The sequence below is a fragment of the Candoia aspera genome, chromosome 1 (genome assembly GCF_035149785.1).
Source record: "Candoia aspera isolate rCanAsp1 chromosome 1, rCanAsp1.hap2, whole genome shotgun sequence".
NCBI classification, from domain to species: Eukaryota; Metazoa; Chordata; class Lepidosauria; order Squamata; family Boidae; genus Candoia; species Candoia aspera.
The window spans coordinates 88,179,933-88,205,407 of record NC_086153.1 but is presented as its reverse complement, the minus strand read 5'-3'; the positions used below and the strand labels follow the sequence as shown (position 1 = coordinate 88,205,407).

The following is a 25,475-nucleotide window of genomic DNA, read 5'->3' as shown; positions in this document are numbered from 1 at the left end:
AGAGAGAAGGAATTTTATTTGAAATTTAGAGCAATTCCACAGGATTCTGGTGAAGATGTTAGAGAAAAAATTATTAAAGCTTTAGCAAATATTTTGGATTGGGATGAGGAGGATACAGAGGCAGAAATTGATAAGGTATATAGAATAAATACAAGATTTGTGAGAATAAGATATGTTCCAAGGAATGTCTTGGTGTACTTTGTCAGGAAGAAAGAGATCAAGTTTTACAGCAGCATTTTAATACAAGACTGAAGATTGATAATACAGATGTAATTGTTCTTAAAGAAATTCCTATTAAAATCTTGCATAAGAGAAAATAGTATTCTTTTTTGACTGATAGATTAAACATAAAAAGATTCCATTTTGATGGGATAAATTGGAAGGTGTGATTTTTACTTTTAAACAGCAGAGGTTTCGACTGAATTCTGTTCAGAAGGTGAGTGAATTTCTAGAAAAATTTAAAGAGAAATCGGAGGAGTTTCAAATGAAGGTGTCAGATGAGACTACACAAAAACTTCAGGTGGAACAGGAGACTGAAAAGGATGATAGTGAACTAGGCGCTACAAGTATCAATTTTTCTACATTTTTGGCTTGATTATGGATTACAAATACTTAACATGGAATATAAACGGAGCAAATGTTTCTCAAAAGAGAAAAAATATTTCACTCTTTGAAAAAATTAAAATGTGATATAATTTGCCTACAAGAGACACATATTGGAAAAAAGGACATAAAGTATTTGATTTATAAAAATTTGGGTGAAGAATTTATTTCAGCAGGAACTAAAAACATAAATGGAGTTGTTTCATATATAAATCCCCAACTAAAACTGGAACTTGTACTGACTGATGACCATGGAACATTTGTTGGGGTGGAAGTTAATTTGCACTGGACTAAGATTCTGATATTGGGAATTCATGCCCCAAATGAAGATAAAGTACTGTTCTATAAGGACTTCCGGAGGGACTAGGGAGATCGGAATGGAGTACAACTGGATAGAACTTCTGAGAAAAATATTAAAATCACACAAGGCAAATTACCAAAATTTTTCCTTGATTTGATGAACAGTTTAGGGCTTGTGGACATATGGAGACAGAAAAATGGCAATTCAAGAGAGTACAGCTACTTTTCTGAAAATATAGATCCTTTTCAAGAATATATATGATATGGATTTCAAAGAATTTGGCTACTAAGGATTTTAAAGTAGAGATACCAAAGACTTTTTTGGATCATAATCCTGTGAGTTTGGTTTATAAAGGGAAATCCAGTTCTTTTAGATGGGGACTAAATGAAATGTTGTTACAGAAAGAAGCAATAGTGGAAGATTGTAAAAAGAAAATAATTTTTTGAAAATAATTTAGACAAAGATACTGATTTAAGAATGGTTTGGGATGCAAGTAAAGCTTTTATCAGAGATTATTTCGGGATTATCAGGTTCTTATTATACATGTTTTGAAGATGAACTTTTACAACCTTTACAAAATACGGTGAACTCTTATAGGGAGGAAAGATGCCAGAGAGTTGGAAAGAGTCCAGTATAACACTAATACCTAAAGAGGGACAAGATTTGACTTTAACAAGAAACTGTAGGCCAATATCATTATTGAATAATGACTGCAAGTTGTTTACAATGATTCTGTCTGAGAGACTGAAAATAATTTTGCAAGAATTTATTCATGAGATCAGTGTGAGTTTTTACCTAAAGATAGTTAAAGGACAATCTTGGAAATGTGTTGTACATTTTTGAATATTTGGAGCAACACAATGAAAAACAAGCCACATTGTTTTTCTTAGATGCCTATGGATTACTGTATGGATTATTAGGCCCTCAATTTCAATAACACTAAAGTCTTTGACCATGAGGGTTGCTGCTTTAGAGATAGGAACCCAAGTATATCTTAGAATACTGTATAGGATTTTTTGGGTCCCAATGGACACATAATCCTCTGGCCATTAACTGTGTAAATACTGTACTTTTGCCCCCTGAGGTCTATGTTGTACTAGGTTTCCACATGTATTCATCACGAACAGTAATGTCAAGTTTGCTAATGGGTTGCTTGTCTAATAAGTAAAATATAACATTCTTAGTAAGCAGCAATCTTCTGCTAACTGCAAGGAAGATTTCAGTTCTGTCACCTGAGTGGAAGTATATTGTCCTTTTACATTTGTGTGAGGTGGTCAGACGCGGTGGCACTGCGGGTTAAACCGCTGAGCTTGCTGGTCGGAAGATCGGCAGTTCAAATCCGCGTGATGGGGTGAGCTCCCATTGCTAGTCCCAGCTCCTGCCAACCGAACAGTTCGAAAACATGCAAATGTGAGTAGATTAATAGGTACCGCTTCGGGCAGGTAACGGCGTTCCATTTAGTCATGCTGGCCACATGACCATGGAAGTGTCTACGGACAAACGCCGGCTCTTCGGCTTTGAAATGGAGATGAGCACCACCCCCTAGAGTCGGACACGACTGGACTTAATGTCAAGGGAAACCTTTACCTTTACCCTAAAGGTGGTCAAAGATTGTAATAAAAGGTATTGTATTGTATTGTATTGTATTGTATTGTATTGTATTGTATTGTATTGTATTGTATTGTATTGTATTGTATTACATTACATTACATTACATTACATTACATTACATTACATTACATTACATTTGTGTAAGGCTCCTTGCAGGCTGTAACGAAATTAACTCACAGATGATATAACGCCATGGAATACTGCTAAGCAAGTTTACTTACAAAATTCAAATATAACATATACTCCTTTATGTTTAATTAAGGTTACATAGGTCAGCTGAGTAGAAATCTCTTCATTTCAAGCGAGATCAATAGGTTTGTGCCCTTAATCCAAGATATCAGACTAGATCCATATTTGTAAATTAATGACATTTGGGCTATTGATAGAAGGATAGAAGGAGAAAAGCAGCCAGTTCCTGCATCAGCCATGGAAGCTAGATGCTCTCGTAAAGGAGAATTGTAGGAAATAAATGTTTCTTTGGTTGCACAAAATGGCCCCTCCTTTTCCTTCTCCACTTCCTTATTTTAGAATAAAACAGGACATATTTATGTGCTCTCTTGGAATTTTATTTTCTACTCTCTTTATCCTGGCTGAGGTAAGGTATGCTGGAATTGGGCTAAATTAACATCTCCCACTTGAAAACTTTTGACCTGAAAAGTTACAGTGATCTTTTAAGGTCATGTGGTATTCTGCAACTTTTACCTGGGTGTCCTCCATATTCTGTTACAGAGTTGACAAGACATAGCCATGATTCCACAATACTAATAATTTCCTTGCTTATCACTTCTAGACTTCAGAGGAAAACGCAGCCAAAGACGATGTAGCTAGTGTAATGGTATTGTCCTCAATGGTATTATCCTTTGAGCTTAATCCTCAGAGGTCATTTCTGAAATTGAGCATAATAATTTGATTCCACGTAGGTTTTTTCTCTTGCTTTCATGTTTTTAAATTTAATATATTAAAATACCAGCCTTGCCTCCAAATTTTAAATGCTATTCCTTGCCATGTTCCTTTAATAGTATGAAGATGACAATCAGCACCTTAAATTATGTACTATATGATTGAATGTAGTCTAATTCCTTTCTGTTAAATATTGTATTTTCCTACAATCTCTATAAGAAGTCAGTTTTGCATGTGCTTTCACTCTATTTATTCCATCTCTGCATTTGGTATAATGGATATTTTTGTATTATGAGTTTGATCAAGGGAATGAAAACAGTGGGCTGCTGTTCTACAGATTGCCTTCAGTGTGAATTTACAAATTATTCCTGTTTTATTTTTTGGAAAGGCACTCAGACGTGAATTGAAGGAAAAAGAGCACGTCATTTTAAGTGCTGTAGACCAAGCACGAATGTTCCTTGCTGACCAACCAATTGAAGGGCCTGAAGAACCAAGAAAAAACTTACACTCAAAGTCAGGTCAGTTTTTTGGATCGCTGAATTTGAAAATAGAGTCTCTCAAATAACAATAATTGTTTTATTGAACATGTAAACATAATACCTTTGATAATTCTTTTTTCTCCAAAGAATGTTTAATGAATGGTACATGCATTGATACAACAAGTGAACACAGAGATATTATTGGGAACTTCCCATGCAAGCACTGTTCAAATAAAATTTAAGCTGTAAGAAGCAGAACTCAGTAGCTTGAGAACACAGTTGGAATTATACTTATCCAAGACTGGACAGTTTTAAATGTGACTCTGTTTCTTGAGTGTAGTTGAGGTGTGTTTTTGTTAGAAGCTGTCAAATTTGATATATTGAGACATATTATCTAGCATTTCTTTCTGGCAGTACAGATGTCTCAGTGAAGATAAGTTTAATTAAAGGATACAAAAACTTATCACTCTAATGAAGTATGAAGATATGAACTTTGGTGTAACATTGTTGGAGAAATGTGAAAAATCAGAAGGAATTTAAGGATGCCAACATGTAACCTCGAATGATCTATTACCTGGATTATGAATTTCTTCCATGCTCTGTTAACATCTTGCTAGTCTTAACTACATAATTGGTTTACTTTGGAGTCCCCAACAAATTTGAGCAAAACAGCATATTTGGATAATAAGAGCATATTATAAGTATCTTCATTAAATGGTTGCAGTGGTGGACCAGGCTAATCACAAACTGGTCAGAATATAAATACTGAATGGAATTGTACACTGTAGTAAGGTCAGTCCATCTTTCTAAAAATCTGTTTTGAATTAGGTCAATACCATTGAAACATAGATTCTATGCATAGATAAACCCAAATTCTGGATGCAGTACCAATCCATGTTTTAGATTATAGCGTAAGAGTAGTTTCCAGTTTCAGTTGAAATCTGTGTCAGATTTGTTTTTAAGGTAGGAAATTATTCTAGATATTGAAGTATATTCCCACAACTTGGTTTGTTACTCTTCCATTAGAGGGATTAGACGACCTTTCCAGCAAAAAGCATATCCTTATAGTAGTATACCAACAATAAAACATCTTATACCAATTTTCTTTGAGTATAATATTCAGAGTAAATTTATTTATTTTTCTTACATTGAAATTCCCATTGTTGCATGTCTGTTACTGTATTTAAATTCTGCATCCATTTAATCCGCTTTGATTAATGAGTCATACTTAACCAGCTGTCGATAAATATGGCTCAACAAATGTTCTGACATACATATTATAAGATTTGCTAATTCAATCAAATCTCTCAGTAATCCTCTTTGTTTCTGCATTTCTTTTGATACTATGCTGCATATTTTGAAGGTCCTGAAACCAATCAAGTAAACTCATCCATTGTGAAGTAAGAGTTTCAAAGAATTTTGTCTTCATCATATTGATAACTACCATATATATTTGCAGATAAGCCCATCCGCGGATAAGCGGAACCCCTTTTTTGGATGTATTTTGGAACCTAAAATTCTTGGCTTATCCATGAATATATACAGCAAGCCTTGCAGTCTGAATGAATTGTTAGCCCTCTGTTGAAACTTTCCTTGTCATAAAAATAAATACTTAATAACGATATGAGAGGGGGTTCTTTTATTTATTTATTTATTTATTTGTCGTATTTCTTTACTGCTGAACTTGTATTATAACAACTCTTTTACTGTGTTTATTCCAGATATTCAGTACATTATTTATTATTGCACAGTCTCTTAAAGATTGTTCAATCCAGATACTGTATATTTTTGCAAGCCATCTGAAAGTCCCGCCACTTCCTTAGATATAACCAAGCCATAAGATGATACAATCCACTCTGAAATTTATTTATTTATTTATTTATTTATTTATTTTCTACCCCGCCTTTATTATTTTTATAAATAACTCAAGGCGGCGAACATACCTAATATTCCGTCCTCCTCCTGTTTTCCCCACAACAGCAACCCTGTGAAGTGAGTTGGGCTAAGAGAGAGAGTCTGGCCCAAAGTCACCCAGCCAGCTTTCATACCTATGGTGGGACTAGAATTCTCAGTTTCTAGCCTGGCTCCTTAACCACTAGACCAAACTGGCTCTCATGTTGAAATCCATGTTGAACAGCTAGCCTGGTGATACATTTTAAACTCTGGAGCAGTTAGTGCACCTCACTCTTTCAAGTCCTGTAGAATCTTGAATTTTAATCCTTGGACCATATGTAGTTCATTACTTGTTTATGCCAATCACTTCGTGCCTTGTTTTCAATATGAATTGAAAGAATTTGAAACAGAAAATAAAATCTTGATAAAGTATTTATTTTAATGGATGTAATTCTACTTAACCAAGGCACATTTAAATTTTTTTTCATCTGAAGATATCTCATATATTTTCCCAACATGGTAAATAGTTGTTTTTAAACAAAACCCTATTATTAAGACTATTTTTAGTAACCTTGTCCCTAGTTGTTTAGGATTTGTATACTAATACCAGTGTCCTCACCTTGCTCAATGGACACTACAGATTGTTTAGCACAATTATAATATGTACATACCCCCATCAGTAATGAAGCTGTTGTTTTGTAGTAATTGTAATTTATGAACCGGTTCCAAGGTCATATTTACATGGATTACAATTATCCAATGGTTATCCAAAGGCAGTCCCATATGAAGCAGTGAAGCAATTAGAAATATACTGGAGCATGAATCACAATAGCCAAGCTGTTGCTGTCCAGAAAATGCATGTAGCTGACATACCTGACAAACCTAATGGTAAATATTTGGAGCTGTGGGGATTACTTTGACCTCTAGTGACAGTGAAGAGTAGTAGCACTCCCAAATTGCAGAACTGTTTCTTCAGAAGGAGTGTAACTCAATTCAGTACAACTAGTTGTTTAATATCCATCTTTGGGAATTACTTACCCACAGTGAATTCTCAAGACCCAAGTTCAGTTAACTAAACCTCATGAAAGACAGTATTTTCCTGAAGTACTGATTTATGTCTTAGGTGGCCTCTCCTGAATCAAATACTAGCTTTCAACATGAAGACGTCTTGGAGCACATCTTCTAATTAACATATAAAGGAGCTTCATATAAATTTTAAATAGTATCTTGAGGGATCACACGATAAGTGAAACCACTGATAGAATATGCTGCAACTTAACTCTGCAGAACCAGTCTAGGATGTTATCATGGTCAATGGTCTCAGAACCAACAAAAGGATTAAATAAAAGTAATTGTAATAAAATAAAGTAATACAACTGTTTTTCTATTCGGATGAGATCATCCATGAAGACATAATTCTTTTGAGTCTCATAATTAGGACACAACCCTGACTGAAATGGGTTGTGTATAATTAATATCATATAAGAATGCCTGTAGTTAAGTCAGTACCTCCTTTTCTATCACCTTGCCCCCAAAGGAATGTTTTATTATGATTTTTTTCTTGCACAATAATAGTGTATTGCCTATTAAACACAGAAAAGAAAGAGGATTCATATCCATTCATATACTTTCATTGGTTCTCTGATATATATGAAAGAAGTTGGTTTTTAGAGTATGTTAATATAAGTAAATGCACATATATTGCATCCAATTTAATTCATTAAGGGATCAATCCTGGAGGATTGCAGAGCTGTGGTTTCCTGTAGTTCTCCCTTGTGGAGAGTGTGGTTGCCTGTCTAAAGTCTCTCTGCCACAGCAACAGAAGGCTCTACTTGTGCTGCTGTCCTGTTGAAGGGTAGCCTCTGCTTCTCTCACTGCCTCCCACATTTTGCTGAAATGGGTTGGAGCCGGAGTCATACATTTTTGATTGGAACCAGTACGGGGAGATGGGGATTAAAAGAGAAAAAAGCAATTGGTGTTAACTTTTGCCTTGATCGTCATGAACTAGCTTTGGATGTGGCAGATCAATCACTACAGATTATCCTTACCATCAAGTTGCTGTGAAAAATTAATCATTTTATATAATTTAAATATTATTCTTATTTTGTTATTAATTGTACTGTCAATAGGGAAATACTTTTTGTTCTAGAAAATGCACAATTAGATATATTTAGGTTTTAATTGTGTGGCAGCTGTGCAATGCACAGTTTTATTTGATTTTAACAATTTATCCACCATCTCAACCTTTATGGAGTTTTAGTTTTTCTTTCTTCTTTTTGTAGCACTTTACATTGTGAATACTTACCGATTCAAACAAATGAACTTTTTCTCCAGGCTAGTTCTTTTGTTGGATCTTATTATCCCTAGCTGTTTTGAAGAGTTAAGTAAATAGTAGCCTACATTAATAAGCTTTGATGAGAGGTTGCATGCATAATCTAACTTATCTAAATTGGGAGAATTATTAGGAAAAAATATTTTCCAAATTCAAATTTGTCAAGACTCTTGTGTTATGAGAAAATGGTGATCAATAACATTTATTCAGCATTTGAGCATATCAGATTTGTGAGTGATGATATGGTAAATTCCTTCATTTTAAAATCTAGCGGCATTTTAAGTAGCTAATTAACATCTCACTTCTCCCAACTTAATCAATTGTATAAAAAATGATATAAATACCAATTTACAAACATTCAACCTTCAAATGATAGAGTTGCCTAAGAATTCAGATAAATTTAAGCTCCACTCTACTCCATTCTTGTACCGCCTTTACCATTGTGTAAACTAGAGTTTCATTTACTTTAAATAAATACTAGGGTTTTTTTCCCCAAATAATTTACTTTTAATTAAGAAGGTCGTATGAGATTCAGTGAGAATATGATAAATGAGGTAGACAAGTTTCTAATATTCAGAGGGAGAGGGTGGGAAAGTAGTATTTTTCCTTTCAGATAAATACAGTAGAGGGGAACTTCTAGCAGTTGCCAATGGTGCTAATGTTCAGAGTGTGTTATTTCATAAGGTGAGGACAGGAAAGGGTTAGCAGCAGCATTTCTTCATGATCTGCAGTAATAATCATGATCACAATTTAGGAGATTAAAACAGAAATCTTAAGGGCAAACCCATGTTCTAGCATTATAATAAGGCATTTACTCTATGCAATATGCCTGATTAGTTGGCTGACCAACTGCAAGAAGCTAGAAAAATTTATGTGCTTCAAAATCCATGAATATAGATGGAATAATAGAAGTATCCCTAACTTACTTTAGGTGGAACTTAAGATCCCTTGTTATATATTTTGGCTGGGAGCTGCAGTAATTTGGATCTTTCCTATCAGTACAACATAAAATGTCACTACTCATGTGGAAATGCTCTCCATAATCTTTCTTCATTATCATTTATGAAGACTGAGAATATGCTAGAAAAGGTATAGTCTTCTCTCACTTAGCCCAGAGCTTGTTAAATTTTTCCAGAAAGAGTGGAAGCTTCGCAAGCCAGCATAATATAAGACAGGGGGAAAGACTACAGGGAAAGTAGTTGCATTGTGGCAGCCAGAATTATACAAAAGAAAATGGGACACTGTGCATGAGATGTGTGCAGAACATTGTCTTAATACACATTTTAGCACCACAAGTATTTGTGCAGTACTTCACAAGCAGAAGCAGGCTGCTGATTTTAGTTCTGTCTCTTTTTGCATAAAAATCTTGTTCTGAGAAGAAAGAGTCCTTCTGCTCATTATAGGACACCACTGAATTTAATTAATTAATTAATTAAATTAATTAAAAAAAATAGTCAAAGAAGTCTGACAGGGGAACTGCCAGGACTGAGACTAGGCTGTAGTTTGATTTCAAGGTTAGGATTTTTCTGTTTGCCAGCTGCATGGAAAAAGTCACATAGACAACTGAAAAGTTTTCATTAATTAAGACACTTATAAACAAGCAGCTAACCTGCAAGATTTATAAAGGGACACAAGGTCATTATTTTGGACAGATTTGGTTTTTTTGCAGTATAAGAAGTTCAGTGCTTTCTGATGTTTTTCAGTCTTGCATTCCTTCTTCTCTGCTCCAAAGTTATTAAGAATTAAATCTATTACTTACAATTAATTATTTATTAACACCAGTTTATAAATAAGTTGGAGTTCCATTTAACAAAATAAATGCAAAAAATAAAAGCAAAGATCTTTTCAACTACCCTATATGTGCCCTAGGAAATTATTATCTGTAGTAATAATATTCTTCAGCAAAGGATCGTTACCTTGTCATGGTGCTGGAGCTTGAGCACCTCAATGGTGCCATGAGCTAAACCGTGAAGGGCCACCCAAGATGGAAAGGTCATGACAGAGAGGTCAGACTAAATGCGATCCCTGGGGAAGGTAATGGCAACCCACCCCAGTATTCTTGCCGTGAAAACTAAATGGATCAGTACAACCAGAGATATGTCGGTATACCATCGGAAGATGAGACCCCCAGGTCGGAAGATGGTCAAAATGCTACTGGGGAGGAACAGAGGATGAGTTCAACTAGCCCCAGATGTGATGACGCAGCTAGCTCAAAGCCGAAAGGACGGCTAGCGGCCGACGGTGCTGGTGGTGAACGGCGAATCCGATGTTCTAAGGATCAACACACCATTGGAACCTGGAATGTAAGATCTATGAGCCAGGGCAAATTGGATGTGGTTATTGGTGAGATGTCAAGATTAAAGATAGACATTTTGGGTGTCAGTGAACTGAAATGGACTGGAATGGGCCACTTCACATCAGATGACCACCAGATCTACTACTGTGGACAAGAGGACCACAGAAGAAATGGAGTAGCCTTCATAATTAATCGTAAAGTGGCTAAAGCAGTGCTTGGATACAATCCAAAAAACGATAGAATGATCTCAATTCGAATTCAGGGCAACCATCTAGCATCACAGTGATCCAAATATACGCCCCAACCACAGATGCTGAAGAAGCTGAAGTAGATCAGTTCTATGAGAATCTGCAGCACCTACTGGACAATATGCCTAAAAGAGACGTTATTTTCATCACGGGAGACTGGAATGCTAAGGTGGGCAGTCAAATGACACCTTGAATTACAGGTAAGCATGGCCTGGGAGAACAAAACGAAGCAGGACATAGGCTGATAGAATTTTGCCAAGACAACTCACTTTGCATAACAAACACTCTGTTCCAACAACCTAAGAGACGGCTTTATACATGGACTTCCCCAGATGGACAACACCGAAATCAGATTGACTACATCCTTTGCAGCCAAAGGTGGCGGACATCTGTACAGTCGGTAAAAACAAGACCTGGAGCTGATTGTAGTTCCGATCACGAACTTCTTGCACAATTTAGGATCAGACTAAAGAGATTAGGGAAGACCCACAGATCAGCTAGATATGAGATCGCTAATATTCCTAAGGAATATGCAGTGGAGGTGAAGAATAGATTTAAGGGACTGGACTTAGTAGATAGGGTTCTGGAAGAACTATGGACAGAAGTTCGCAGCATTGTTCAGGAGGCGTCAACAAAATACATCCCAAAGAAAGAGAAAACCAAGAAGGCAAAATGGCTGTCTGCTGAGACACTAGAAGTAGTCCAAGAAAGAAGGAAAGCAAAAGGCAACCCTGATAGGGGGAGATATGCCCAATTAAATGCAAAATTCCAGAGGTTAGCCAGAAGAGATAAGGAATTATTGTTAAACAAGCAATGTGCGGAAGTGGAAGAAGACAATAGAATAGGAAGGACAAGAGACCTCTTCCAGAAAATTAGAAACATCAGAGGTAAATTCCAGGCCAAAATGGGTATGATCAAAAACAAAGATGGCAAGGACCTAACAGAAGAAGAAGAGATCAAGAAAAGGTGGCAAGAATATACGGAAGACCTGTATAGGGAGGATAACAATATCGGGGATAGCTTTGACGGTGTGGTCAGTGAGCTAGAGCCAGACATCCTGAAGAGTGAGGTTGAGTGGGTCTTAAGAAGCATTGCTAATAACAAGGCAGCAGGAGACGACGGCATCCCAGCTGAACTGTTCAAAATCTTGCAAGATGATGCTGTCAAGGTAATGCATGCTATATGCCAGCAAATTTGGAAAACACAAGAATGGCCATCAGATTGGAAAAGATCAACTTATATCCCCATACCAAAAAAGGGAAACACTAAAGAATGTTCAAACTATCGAACAGTGGCACTCATTTCACATGCCAGTAAGGTAATGCTCAAGATGCTGCAAGGTAGACTTCAGCAATTCATGGAGCGAGAATTGCCAGATGTACAAGCTGGGTTTAGAAAAGGCAGAGGAACTAGGGACCAAATTGCCAATATCCGCTGGATAATGGAAAAAGCCAGGGAGTTTCAGAAAAACATCTATTTCTGTTTTATTGACTATTCTAAAACCTTTGACTGTGTGGACCATAACAAATTGTGGCAAGTTCTTAGTGGTATGGGGATACCAAGTCATCTTGTATGCCTCCTGAAGAATCTGTATAACGACCAAGTAGCAACAGTAAGAACAGACCACGGAACAACAGACTGGTTTAAGATTGGGAAAGGAGTATGGCAGGGCTGTATACTCTCACCCTACCTATTCAACTTGTACGCAGAACACATCATGCGACAAGCTGGGCTTGAGGAATCCAAGGCTGGAGTTAAAATCGCTAGAAGAAACATTAACAATCTCAGATATGCAGATGATACCACTTTGATGGCTGAAAGTGAAGAGGAACTGAGGAGCCTTATGATGAAGGTGAAAGAAGAAAGTGCAAAAGCTGGCTTGCAGCTAAACCTCAAAAAAACCAAGATTATGGCAACCAGCTTGATTGATAACTGGCAGATAGAGGGAGAAAATGTAGAAGCAGTGAAAGACTTTGTATTCCTAGGTGCAAAGATTACTGCAGATGCTGACTGCAGTCAGGAAATCAGAAGACACTTAATCCTTGGGAGAAGAGCAATGACAAATCTCGATAAAATAGTCAAGAGCAGAGACATCACACTGACAACAAAGGTCTGCATAGTTAAAGCAATGGTATTCCCCATAGTGACATATGGCTGCGAGAGCTGGACCATAAGGAAGGCTGAGAGAAGGAAGATCGATGCTTTTGAACTGTGGTGTTGGAGGAAAATTCTGAGAGTGCCTTGGACTGCAAGAAGATCAAACCAGTCCATCCTCCAGGAAATAAAGCCAGACTGCTCACTTGAGGGAATGATATTAAAGGCAAAACTGAAATACTTTGGCCACATAATGAGAAGACAGGACACCCTGGAGAAGATGCTGATGGTAGGGAGAGTGGAAGGCAAAAGGAAGAGGGGCCGACCAAGGGCAAGATGGATGGATGACATTCTAGAGGTGACGGACCCGTCCCTGGGGGAGCTGGGGGTGTTGACGACCGACAGGAAGCTCTGGCGTGGGCTGGTCCATGAAGTCACGAAGAGTCGGAAGTGACTAAACAAATAAACAACAGGAAGTAATAGTATTTTGATAACATTGGAAGATCCACAAGTGACTCTTGAATTAAAAGGTAAATATTCCTTTGTGGAGTCTGTGCCACAAGTACATACAAGTACATGCAACAAGTTGATAGCTTGTGATTCTCTTCCCCCTTCATACTGTCTATTATGTATTGAGAAGACAGTTGCAGGTTTATATTGGTTGCAGATCCCAAGATTTGTACATTCCCAATATGTCTGAGACCATCAGATTGATTTAATTCCATGTGCCCATTGCTCATGATAGATTTTGACTAAGTCAGAACAAGTAAATGGGCAAAATAAAATGTTCTGGACTGATGAAAAGGTCCAATTAATCAGATTTTTTTTTTTCTCCCATAGCCGGTATATGAAAATAATAAACTTTCAATAGAATATGGAGGAGCTTCATGTTTTGGATTTAGTGAGAGATTATAGCAGTGGGACCAAATAGCTGAATTTAAGGAATTTTTGTCACATTCATGAATTTTTTTTCTAGAATCCTCATAGGATAGTGCATATGATAGAAGTTCCTACATGTTAGAAAAACAGCAAGTTGGGAACAAGGATAAGCTAGAACACTTCTCTGTATTGTCATAATTGTTTCTGTAGGAAGCGCTGCTTAAGTAGGAAAGCTTGAAAAATGGGGTTTGGTAGCAGTCTGATGTGATGGATCTCTGGAATGTGATTTTACTTGTCTGTGTATATTTTTTAAATTTGGCCTTCAATTAAGATATTCATTCCTATCTTTTCCTTTGAAATTAATGGTTTGGGGACACTAGATTGCATTGAACCCCTCATTCCCAAACCTTTGTCCTTTCAGAAAGATGTGCTTTGAATCCTAAGATTCACAAGGAAGATCTTATGAATACTTTCCTAAAACTAAGAGACGTAAGGTAACACATGTTTTCAAGACCTGATTTGCAGAGGTGTGTAGTCTGTGCAGCCTTTTTGAACACACCCAGCTCAGGTTTAGCTTCACCCTCAGTAGTAGAAACTCACTGTTTGATTTGGGCACAGCCCAACTTACCTCAGCTTGGAGGGGGTTGTTTCTAGGGAAAAACATGAGTATGGAGTGCTGTACGCATTGCACTGTGCTCCTGAGAAAAGGCAGGATATAAAGCTAATAAATAAATTATATATTTATTTATATAAATAATACACACACACACACATACATGCACACAATTTCTGCCATTCAGTCATGTCTGATTCTTGGCAACTGCCTAGACTAGTCCCTGCAGTTTTCTTGGCAGGGTATCAGAAGGGGTTTGCCATCGCCTCCTTCCTAGGGCTGAGAGAGAGGGACTGGCCCAAGGTCACCCAGATGGCTTTGTGCTCAAGGCAGGACTAGAACTCACAGTCTCCGGGTTTCAAGCCTGGTGCCTTAACTACTACACCAAACTGGGTCTCTGTATGTGTGTGTGTGTATGTATATGTATATAGGTAGCTTTTAAAAGTAGTTTTTGTCATGCTATTGTTTTAGCCAACAGTAGCAGATCACATAAGTGGTCCAAGACTTTCTTTGGCAAAAGCTTTGAGCAATCTGCAGGGACATTAAGAACAATTGAGAGTGTAAGAGGAATATAGAATGGCAGAATGAAAGATTTTAGAAGAAAGGTAGAAAATATTGAGAAAATCTCCTGGTAATTTCCATAATTATGCAGTGGCAAAGATTATTTTCATAAGTATGGCATTTTAAATTAAGCATTCACCATCTGTTCTTCGCTTTAATTACAAATGCAAAAGGTGCAATAAATCATATTTGAGCCATAAAAGAAATATTTGCTACAAGTGATTTACATATGTGTACCTCATTTATGTTAGGTACCATCTGGAGTAGCTGCATAGGGCAGGTTTAAGGGAGAGTGACTGCAGCTGCCGTGAAGAGGTTGCGTTTGTTATTACTCACAATGTCTTCAAGTCAGCATTAGAAGCTTTGAAACAAAATGTTGTGTGAGGTTATGACAAAGGTGCATAAGACTTTATTGTATGATATAATAGTGCTCCTTAAGATGTATTTGATGCTCTGCAAAGTGCTCGTAATTGTGTCAGTTACACTGCATATGCATAGGGGCTTTATATTGGTTAGAGAGAGAGAGGGTGTTTGTGTTCCCTTTATCTCTAAGGTGGCTCATTTTCCGAAGTGGAGCTCTATGAAAATTGGGTTAATGCAGTGCTTTCCATTGGATGCACTATCCCCATGAGTGTGCACACACACGAGTCTGTGCAGGAAGATTCCCTAATTCCTCCAGGAAGAATTGGAAGGGTTTTAGAGAAAGGTGAAATTGCCTACTTCTGCTGACAGAAGAGGTTCACTGGATTCTATCCAATATAACTATTCCAAAGAAAACCAAGCTACTCTCACAAATTTATTTATTGGCACTTTGTCTCTGCAGCCATGGTTTTTCTCTACAGATACTGTATGACCTCAGTTTTTCTGTAAGTAGTGGGTTTTTCATTAACATGCTGGAACATCCAAATGGCAAGTATATTTATGTCTAAGACATGCCTTCTCATAAGTGAATAGTTTCTTTATAACTCATGATAGCACATATGCTTGCCTTCAACCAGGTTCTAAATGACATTTTTATTTATTTATTTTATTCATCATATTTTTATCACCGCCCATCTCCCTCATACGGGGGACTCTTTTATATTTATATCAAATATAAAAGTAATTCTACAATTCTTTTCTGAAACAAAAATCAGTGCGCTTACCAATGCAACAACATTGAATTGTCCTTTAAATTAACTTCCAGCAATCTGAAGATTCCTGATATTAATCAATATACTGTGGAAATTTACAATGGAGAAAAATTTATAGTGCCTTTTGCCGTTTTTGCTTAGCTCTTCCTTGAGCCCAAGCCCAGTCCCATCTTTCCAATTAGGAAAGATAAGGCAGCTTCTTAATACAGTGTTAAGTTACATTAATAATTATTCAGCTTGTAGATAGTTAAGTATTATAATAATGCACAAGAAGTACTGCCATATGTTCTGCCATTCTTTAGATGTCTCTTAGATATGAATCTAAGAGACATCTAAAGAAGCACCTTGTTCAGGATCAGCATCTGAACAAGGTGCTTCTTGATCAGTGCAACATCTCCAGCAAAAAAGATGTAGGCAGTCACCGAGAGTGCTACATTGGGTACCCTGGAATTGAGATATAAAATTATGACTATAATGTTCCAACAGGGTCCTTCCCCCTTTGTTCTGCTTGAAGTGTTATTGGCATCATTTACTATAGATAGGAGGAATCTGAGTTCCTTTTTACCCAACTCCTGAAACTCAGTTCAGAACACAGTTTTAGAGCCTTATAAACAAGTAATCTGTTCAGCTTTAACAGATGATTAATGATGATGGTGGAGGACAATGATAATTACAATTACTTTACAGTATGACAAAATCTTGAAGCAAAAATACATTATTAACATCATTTTATTGCATTCTGTTTTGCTGGAGATGTTTTTGTGAATCCAAAGCTCATTACAGCTTTCTTCACTAGCAAGGTGAAAAAGCTATTATATCTGACTAAGTGGATTCTAATTGTTTTCAAAGCAGATATTTCTAATTTCCAGGTTAAATTGCTTATGCCTGTTGAGTGTATATATTACGAATGATTACTGTATTTATCATTATATTATTCTAAAAATGGTACTGATTTGAAATGGAAGAGCTTGCCTTTATTCAGCTTGCGCAGGCTGGAAGTATACAAAAATATTTTGTAATTTATTCCCTAGCCTAATTACCTGTATTGTCATGTGCATACTTTGAGAGCAAAAGAAAACAGTAAAGGTGAGGAAACTGTCGCCTTCTAAATAGTAGTGAACTATAGTTCCCAGATTCCTCTACCATTGGCCATGAGTGAGACTCCTGGGATTTGTAGTTTGAAAACATCTGGAGATCCGCTGTTGGGGCTAAAGTCCCACCATATATACACCTGGACAATTAAAGAGTGGTCATTTGCCCTTCAGCTTGTTTTCTCTGGAGAAGTTATTTTATTTCTTTGTTTTATTAGATTGGTTATGGCCGCCCACTCCAGTAGATTCACCTTCATTTAGGTCCCCAAATAAAAGTAGCAAGAGAAAGTTCTTTCCTCCTTCATCCTGTCTTTGAGAAGCTGCTGCTTCAAAATGAAATATGAAGTCCAGCAAAAGCCCATCTGTGATGGGAACCCTGAAATGAATGGGTTTTCCCAGAGACAGCTCCTCAAAGGAGAAACAGACAGCCTGATCTGGGTCTGATTTGAAACCAAAATCTGAAACAATTTATGCTTGCTTCTCTTTTTATGGCCAGTGTTATGAAGCTTGCAATGTTATTTCCAAACCTGATCCCAGATAACATCACTACAATCTCTATATTCATAGGATGTTTTTCCCCCCAGTTCACAGTATTAATCATCCACAGATCAACCATTTTAAATTGTTTTGTACCAGAGGCTGTTAGGGGTTAATATCACAGGTAGTATTTATGTCCTATTTAATAGATCCTGTAAGTTATTCTTGCCCTTGAAGCTATTTATTTTCACATTGGTGGTATGAAAATACTATTTCATTAATCAGCTATCAGTTGTTATCAGCATTACAATAACATTACAGTAACATTGCCATTATTTATCAGGTTCTCTAAAGTTGGCCTTTCCTTTTTTAGAACCCAGCTTTGTTGGAACACTGTTAGGATTATAATTCAGCATTTGCCTCCACTTGAACAATGCTTGTTTCAGGATTTATCCTTGTTCATTTGGCCTTGCTTTGAGGATCACCTCAAAACACATCGCTTACCACAAGCAGAGAGATGGGCACTGAAGATCATAGTTTAATCAGCCCCAGCTAGTGTATTTTGAAAGCAGAAATACTTCTTGTCAAGACCATATGAATCCTTATTCATTCCATTGAGCATTTTTTTTTCATTTTCAGAGTTGACCCCTGAAGAAAAAGCACAGAAGATTGCCAAAGCTATGCGCAAGCAGTCTGTGGAAGTGAAAGAGAAGTGGGAAAGCCTGAATACCTGTGCCAGCGGTTGGCAAAAACAGATAGAACAAGCCCTAGAGAAACTGAAGGACCTGCAGTGTTCTATGGATGACCTGGATGCAGACTTGAGAGAGGCAGAGAATGTGCGAAACAGTTGGAAACCTGTTGGAGACAGGCTGATGGCCTCATTGCAGGATGAAGTTGATAAGACTACGGTAAGCCCCAGTGCCTGTTTAAGTGCATTGCCAGCTGATATTTAGATTCTGGCTATGGAAACTGTGCAGTGGAGTCATAATCCAGTGCCCAGTTATTGCTGGATCCAGAATAAAAAACCCTTATCAGTGAAATAGCCGTATTATCCCTGCTTCATAGGTTCCATTGGGAATATGTAAACATTTCATTAAAATTATTTTATTTCTAGAACAGTAAAATGAAGGAAGAGGCAAAAGATTATAATAATGTATATAATGAGAGCAATATAACAGGAGTGAGGCAGAGAAAACTCTGAGGAGCACAGAAGCTCTCCCTATATCCTGAATATAAGGCACCTTAACCATGAGGGCTAAGTAAGTGCCATCAAGTCAAGCTGGACTCCTTGGGACTGCAGAGACCAGCCCACTGTCATCTCCACCTGTCCACAATAATAGCCATGGAGATGGGGGTGTTACAAATGTGTGTTATTTGTGAAGGGATATTCTAATTATGCAGTGAGGGATATTCTAATTATGCAGCCCTGATCTATGATTGCATTGCTTTAATTGGAGAGCTAAAATTATTCTTAAAATATATTTCCCCTCTCTTCTTTTTCAAAGGAAAGGTTGCTGTAAGTACAGTTATAAGCTGGAATATTCACATGATTATCTGGCTGTGAAACAAAATAAATCTATGCCCCTTAATGCTTTGAATTCCCAGTGCATTATGTTGTTCTGAAGTCAGTGAGTATTTTAGCATTGGACCTAGAAGCCTGTTGCCAGTATATCCATAGATTGTATAGAAAGTAATAAATTAGACTGTTTATGAGTAATGGAGCATTACACATAAACACACAACACCCTGCCTGAGGTTCGTTCTTGCTTTCAAATAAAGATTAAGCTAAATCCAATGAAACCTGACTTCTGTCGCCTCCGAAGTAGTTCAAAGCTGGTTTAAATATGTTGATTTAAGCATGAAGTATCCACCTTTCCCTTTTCTCATTTTAATAAAAATATAAAAGAATGCTTTTGTATACTAGTGGGAATATTTCTTGTTTTTCTGCCTGCAAGAGGTAATTGTTCATATCTTAATGGTATTTGCGTAAAGAATTCTAAAGGAAAAATTACTATGTTTTCCATTTGTGAACATAGTATCATCTGTTGAGGATGATTTCAGTCTATTGACCACATCAAAATTGATGTTGAAATTGATTATTAATTGAACTAGTAATTCTTGGGGAAAATAGTGTAAAGTTGGAAAATTCTATCAATTTTGTGGAAATATCTGGCTTTCAGAAGACTTTTTCATTTTTATGTTTTATTGATGCAATATAAAGGTAATGAAGCCCGAAATTAAGGACCTCTAACACTTATTAGTGAATTTGAAGATCTGTTCATTTAGTATCTTTGTTTCTTTTTCCTTCTCATTTCCACTATTTACAGTATGTAATGGCTTCATGTTTCCTGGTAAACCTTGGCAATATTATGCATTACTAGCAAATTCATAGCATTTTTAATACTCACAGTAACATGTAATATATTTAAGGAAAGTCAGGAGTAAGAGAGAAAGAGAATGAAGGAGGGCACTTACATATATTGTATAGAGATTGTGACTTTGCTCTTCAAGATTTTTTTAAAAAGCAGATGTGTATTCCCTATTCTAGGCATTTAGAGAAGAAATTTCACCAATCAGCTTGAAAATCAAATGCATTAATGACTTATCCAGTCAGCTCTCTCCACTTGACCTTCATCCATCCTTGAAAGTATCACGACAACTGGATGATCTCAATATGCGATGGAAACTTTTACAGGTAACTTTTATTGACTAAGAGTTAGAGAGAACCATGAAACTGTCACTGATTCCACATTATCCCTGAAATCAGAGAGAACATCCTCTGTTACAATATTATTGAAAAACAATACAAATTACATCCTTTCCACAGTGATGTCATTGCACAAATGACATTAAATGATGTAAATACAACATAATTTCATCTCATGATATCTGCTAAATTGAAGCTTCATTGGACGTCTTAATGACTCAACATATGATTTGTATAGAGCATAAGGAATATTACCTTGATGGAGATATGCAGATTCTGGTGTCAAGGCCACAAGGGTTAAATCATTTCTTAAGTCCAGAATATCCAGATAATATTAGGAAGCAGTTCAGGCAGACTTTACTGAACTAATGAGGAGGAGGAGGAACACCAAAATCAGACTTGCAAGATTCTGCCATTATAGCCAATCTCAATAAAAGTAATCTTAGCCTTCTTATGGAGTTGATTTCATGGTCTGGTCTGACCATGAAATCAACTCCATAAGAAGCCTCCATGGGGCTGACACATTCTTTAATATGGGATTCCCATCCTTTTAGGTATGTAGATAATATACCTAAACAGTGTGGGACCCAGAGGCATTATTCAAAATACAGATAATGCTTGAGGCTGGTCTTTTCTTTTGTATTGTTTATTTGTTAAACTTAGACGCTACCTTTCCTTCAGCAGCTCAAGGCACTTCCATCTCCATTATACCCACAACAACCACCCCATAAGGTAGGTTGGGCTGAGAGAAGTCAAGGGCCCAAACTGACTCAGTGAGCTTATATGGCTAAGGATGGATTTGAATCTAGGTTCCCTGGTATCAGTCCAACATCTTAAGCACTATACCACACTGATTCTGAAGTATTCTACTACTATCATGCTAATATTTCATTAAAATAGTCTTTAAAAACATCTGGCAATCCTATTAGGTTCCATGGAAAATATTTTGGGGCTCATTAGAGCCCACAGGAGCTCTTTAGTTAGAAAAGAAGCAATAGAGCTTTTTACAAAGAATTATAACTAAGACAGTCCTTGCTCCGAGGCTGACAATCTGAGATACAACTTCAAAGGAAATAGAAGTATGGAAGGAAAAAAACCCAAGAAAACTCAGTACTGATACTCAATGTAACACTGACCTCTTATAACTAGCTGAAACGCTCTCATGTAGACAAAGGCTACTTATTGATGGACTTAATATAATAGATAATGGTATAGAATTAACATGCATTGAAAAACCCCACTTTCATTTCTTGCTTAAGATGTTTTCTGTGGTCTACAGCAATACAACTCACGCAAGGGGCAGAATTAATGTACATATTTTGGTTTGTACAGTAGCTTATGTCATACAGATATAGGAACTCAAAAGTATTTCCATAAATCTAAAGTCTTGATCGACTGATTAAACACTTTTGTAAGTGGCCATCATGAAAAGATAATGGAACTGTTTACAAAACGTTTTATGTAATTAATCTATTTGACTTAATCCAAAAACAATTCAATTAACAATTGTTTTAAAACATAATATATACAATATATTAAAAAATTAAAATAAATATCAGTCAATGCCACTAAATAGCAATATAACTGTATTACTATTATATAAAAATGATGTAGTTTTTTTTAAACAAAAAACCTTGTCTGTTATGTAAGAAAAAGTTATATGGTGAAGAGGAAGATATTTTTAAAATACCCTATACTAAACAGAGCATAAAACATAAAGAGAAAAAATGCTCCTAAGAAATAGGAAAAATGAAAGACAAAATAAAAACAAAAAACACAATAGACTAAACTGTGAAAAGTTTGAAAGCAGGAGGAATTCTTCCTTTGTCTTTGACATTTTCAACTTGCAAAGTGTAGGTATACTCTGTGGTGAAACAGTGAATCCTGTGTAATGAATTAAGATTTCTAAAACATATTTTTTCTTCCATTTCAGTCTAATTTTGCATCTGAAACATTTGTTATGCCTTACAGAGATTTGACTGAGTAGTTGTGCTCCCCTTGCATATGTTCATGCATTTTAATTAGCAAACCAGGAGGATGTTGACCCATAAAGTCAATCACTAACCAGCATGTTCCAGTGTGGTTCCTTGTAAAGATCAGTTCAATCAAAATGAGGCATGTTGACTGCAGACACTTAGATGAGAGAGGAAGTGAAAATTTCAGTAGACAATATTAGGCACTAAGAAGGCCTTTGTTTGTTATTGATTTGCATTGCTTACAGAAGGATCATTATTAGCTTCTATTTAAACATTACAAACAGGGAAGCAGATTTAAGGGGAGAGAGTATCTTGTTCCCTTTAAAATCTATTTGCTAAAATGAATTGTAAACCACTGTTTGCCTCGTTGGCTGTATGAGGTTGACTTTGTACGATCAGTTGAAAGCTTATTGCTACTTTTCCTTGTTTGTATTTTTATATGCAGATATCAGTAGATGATCGCATAAAACTACTACAAGAAACACAGTGTGATTATGGACCTGCATCTCAAGATTTTCTTTCCAGTAAGTGCTAATGAAATAAGTCAATGAGAACTCTAATAGTAGATAAATGAGGTACTTCAAAGGTTCTTAACTTTCTTTTCATCCCAATGCTGCTGCTTATATCAGTCATAGGAAGTCGTCTCTGAACAAGAGGCTATTTCCAGATAGTTTTCCTGCAATAATTATCCTTTTAAAAGAATCTACTAATGAATGTTCTTCATTCCTTAGTAAACAAGGGAAAAAAGTATGGCTAAGATTTTGTGATGGATGTACCTCTGTGACCTCTTAGTGCCAAGTGTTTTTAGATTTGCAGCTTGAACCTGGTGTGTGTGTGTGTGTGTTTTAATAACTGGTATTGAGGAAAATATGGAACAGAGTGATTGTCATGTATGGAAGATCCTTTGAGACAACTTTTCAGAGTCTGAAAGAGAAGACAGTTCTCAGAGAAGGACAATTTAGAATTAAAATCAAATGCTGCTTAGCCAGTGTTGAGAGCAGGTTTGCAATCCCTAGATAGAAAAAAAGATGATACAGAGGTAATGTATGACTTTGGACACAATGCTAAATCTTGATTAAAACTCACAAGGAAAGAGGAGGGTGTTGACTTGGTGCTGTTAACTGCAATGTTCATCTTACCTTTCTGTATACTCACTGTGACTTTCAGCAGTTATACAGAATGTTAACGGTTCTGTATTCAAGTAACTCAACTATTGGAAATTCAGTGAAAAACATTCTAGAAATGTATGTTTTTAAAATTGAATCAATATATGCACCCACTTTCAGCTTTGTAAGCAAAGAGTCCAGAAGGAAAAACACAAGCCCCCAAACCAAAGAACAGGCAATCAGCTGGTATTCTGTGCCTGTTCATTAAGTAGACTGGTTGGAGCCAAGCTCTCTTTCAAACAAGTGGATCTGCATCAACAGTTGTTTTAAGCTGGTGACCATTTAAATGAGTGGTGTTGATTTTGAAGATAAATGCTTAAAAAAAAACTGTCCAGGAGGGTTTACTCCCAGAGTTTGGAATATTTCTTCTCATTTCCTACATTCAGCATCTTTGTACAAATATGTCTATTTGTAAACACTAAATTATCAATTTCTTGATTTATTTACCTCCTTTTTTTATTTCTAAAGCTTCTGTACAACTACCATGGCAGAGATCAGTGTCTCAGAACAGAGTTCCATACTACATTAAGTAAGTTGGCATTTGTTCTTGTAATAATTGTATTAGAATAAAATGAATGGGATTTTTAAAAGCTCTATTAATCTTCAGCTGTCCTTCCTTATATTGGGAGGTCATGTAATTAGACAAGACAGCAATGCTTTGGGTGGAAGTATCTATCCATCTAGATAAAAGAAACTGAGTAGAGTTGCACTCCCCCAAAGAATCTAGTTTGTAGCTAGAATATCTTTTTGGAGTCATTGCTGTCTGTGGAAACAAAGAATTGCAGCAGTAACCAAGAACACCTTTTGTTATCTTTAGTTTTGAAAGTTTGGCCTGAGCCCATTTAGGGAAAGTTATATCCAGACTGGTCTGCTATTCAAGTGCTCTAGCTGAAGTTACCCCTGGAAACTTCAGTTTATATGAAATGAAGCTACTTGAGTCTTTGTTGTAGCTATACAACAAGCTAATAGTAGCTTTGTATATTTTGTACTAGTTACCAATGTGTTCCTGGACATATGATGATGGTGATGATGTAGGTTTGTCATATTTAATATAGTCTTATCAAATACTAGGTAGAATGTTTATGGAATTACTCTCAAGAGATGTATGTTTTATCCCATCTATGGCTGCTTCCCCAGCTCCTGCCTCTGGCCCCCTTTCCTCAGTGCAGGAGCCAGGTTATCCAGTTCTTAGAGGCCTTTTCCTCCAGCTGCAGCTACTTAATGCCAGGTCTGCCTGTACTATATATCTCCTCATCCATAATCTAATAGAGGGCAGACCTGGCTTGCATTACCAAACCTGGTTGAGAAAGAAGGGGGCATTCCCCTTTCTAAAATGTACCTTTCTGGGTTTTGGGTATGGCTGTAGCTATGAGTCCAAGGCCAGGGAGGCAGGATGGCAGTTCTCATTTGCAAGGCTCAACAAGTGACTAGAGGCATTGTTCTGTAGATAACCAGATGTGAAGCATTACTCTTGAAGTTTAGTACAAGTGGGGATTGCTTTTGTTGCATGACAGCATTCCTCCCTCATCACCAGGATGGCACTGGAGCTCCCCAGACATTAGGTGCTTCCATGTGCCATCCCTGGGAATGGTTCTGAGGTTCATGGCCACCATGTCAACCCTGGACTTGTCCCAGATCACTGTGGCTCCAACTTGTAGGAGCTAACACATTAGACTTGTATTTGTCTTGGAATAGATGCAACAATTTGAGGGTGGAGGACTCTCCTAAGGTCTCTTCTGTTAGGGATTGTTTTCTTTGGAGGCCATGGGATCAAGCCTTCTCAGTCACTGCTCCCTTTATCTTCTAAAAACAGATTGGTCCTGCCACCTTAAGCTTTAGGAAAGCTGTTAAAACATGGTTTCGAAGAGAGCTTTGGGAATGGAACTGCTGTGAGTGATGAGGCCTATTGTGGGTTTTTGTTTGATGCCTGATTGTTCCTGAGTGCCAAAGTTTTTGTATTTTGTTATGATTTTTTAAACCTTTTTACTCTTAAGGGGAAAATGTAAACAGCTCAGAATCCTTTGGATTGGAACAGCATATAAGCCTAAACAAACAGTTTACTATGGCTTTGAACTGACTGTTTTAATGGCACTTGCTGATGGTGGGCATTATAAA

The 25,475-nt window shown here is 36.8% G+C and overlaps 1 protein-coding gene across 4 annotated transcripts in view; it reads left to right on the top strand.

Annotated features, from left to right (window-relative positions):
* UTRN (utrophin) overlaps window positions 1-25,475 on the top strand; it is a 398,463-nt gene that overhangs the window by 271,685 nt on the left and 101,303 nt on the right. For all 4 annotated transcript variants that reach the window (XM_063309056.1, XM_063309084.1, XM_063309065.1 and 1 more), the window contains 5 exons: window positions 3,804-3,933; window positions 18,151-18,419; window positions 20,060-20,206; window positions 22,640-22,718; window positions 23,829-23,889. In XM_063309056.1, the coding sequence (XP_063165126.1) occupies window positions 3,804-3,933; window positions 18,151-18,419; window positions 20,060-20,206; window positions 22,640-22,718; window positions 23,829-23,889 (686 nt within the window). The remainder of the gene's footprint in view (window positions 1-3,803; window positions 3,934-18,150; window positions 18,420-20,059; window positions 20,207-22,639; window positions 22,719-23,828; window positions 23,890-25,475) is intronic.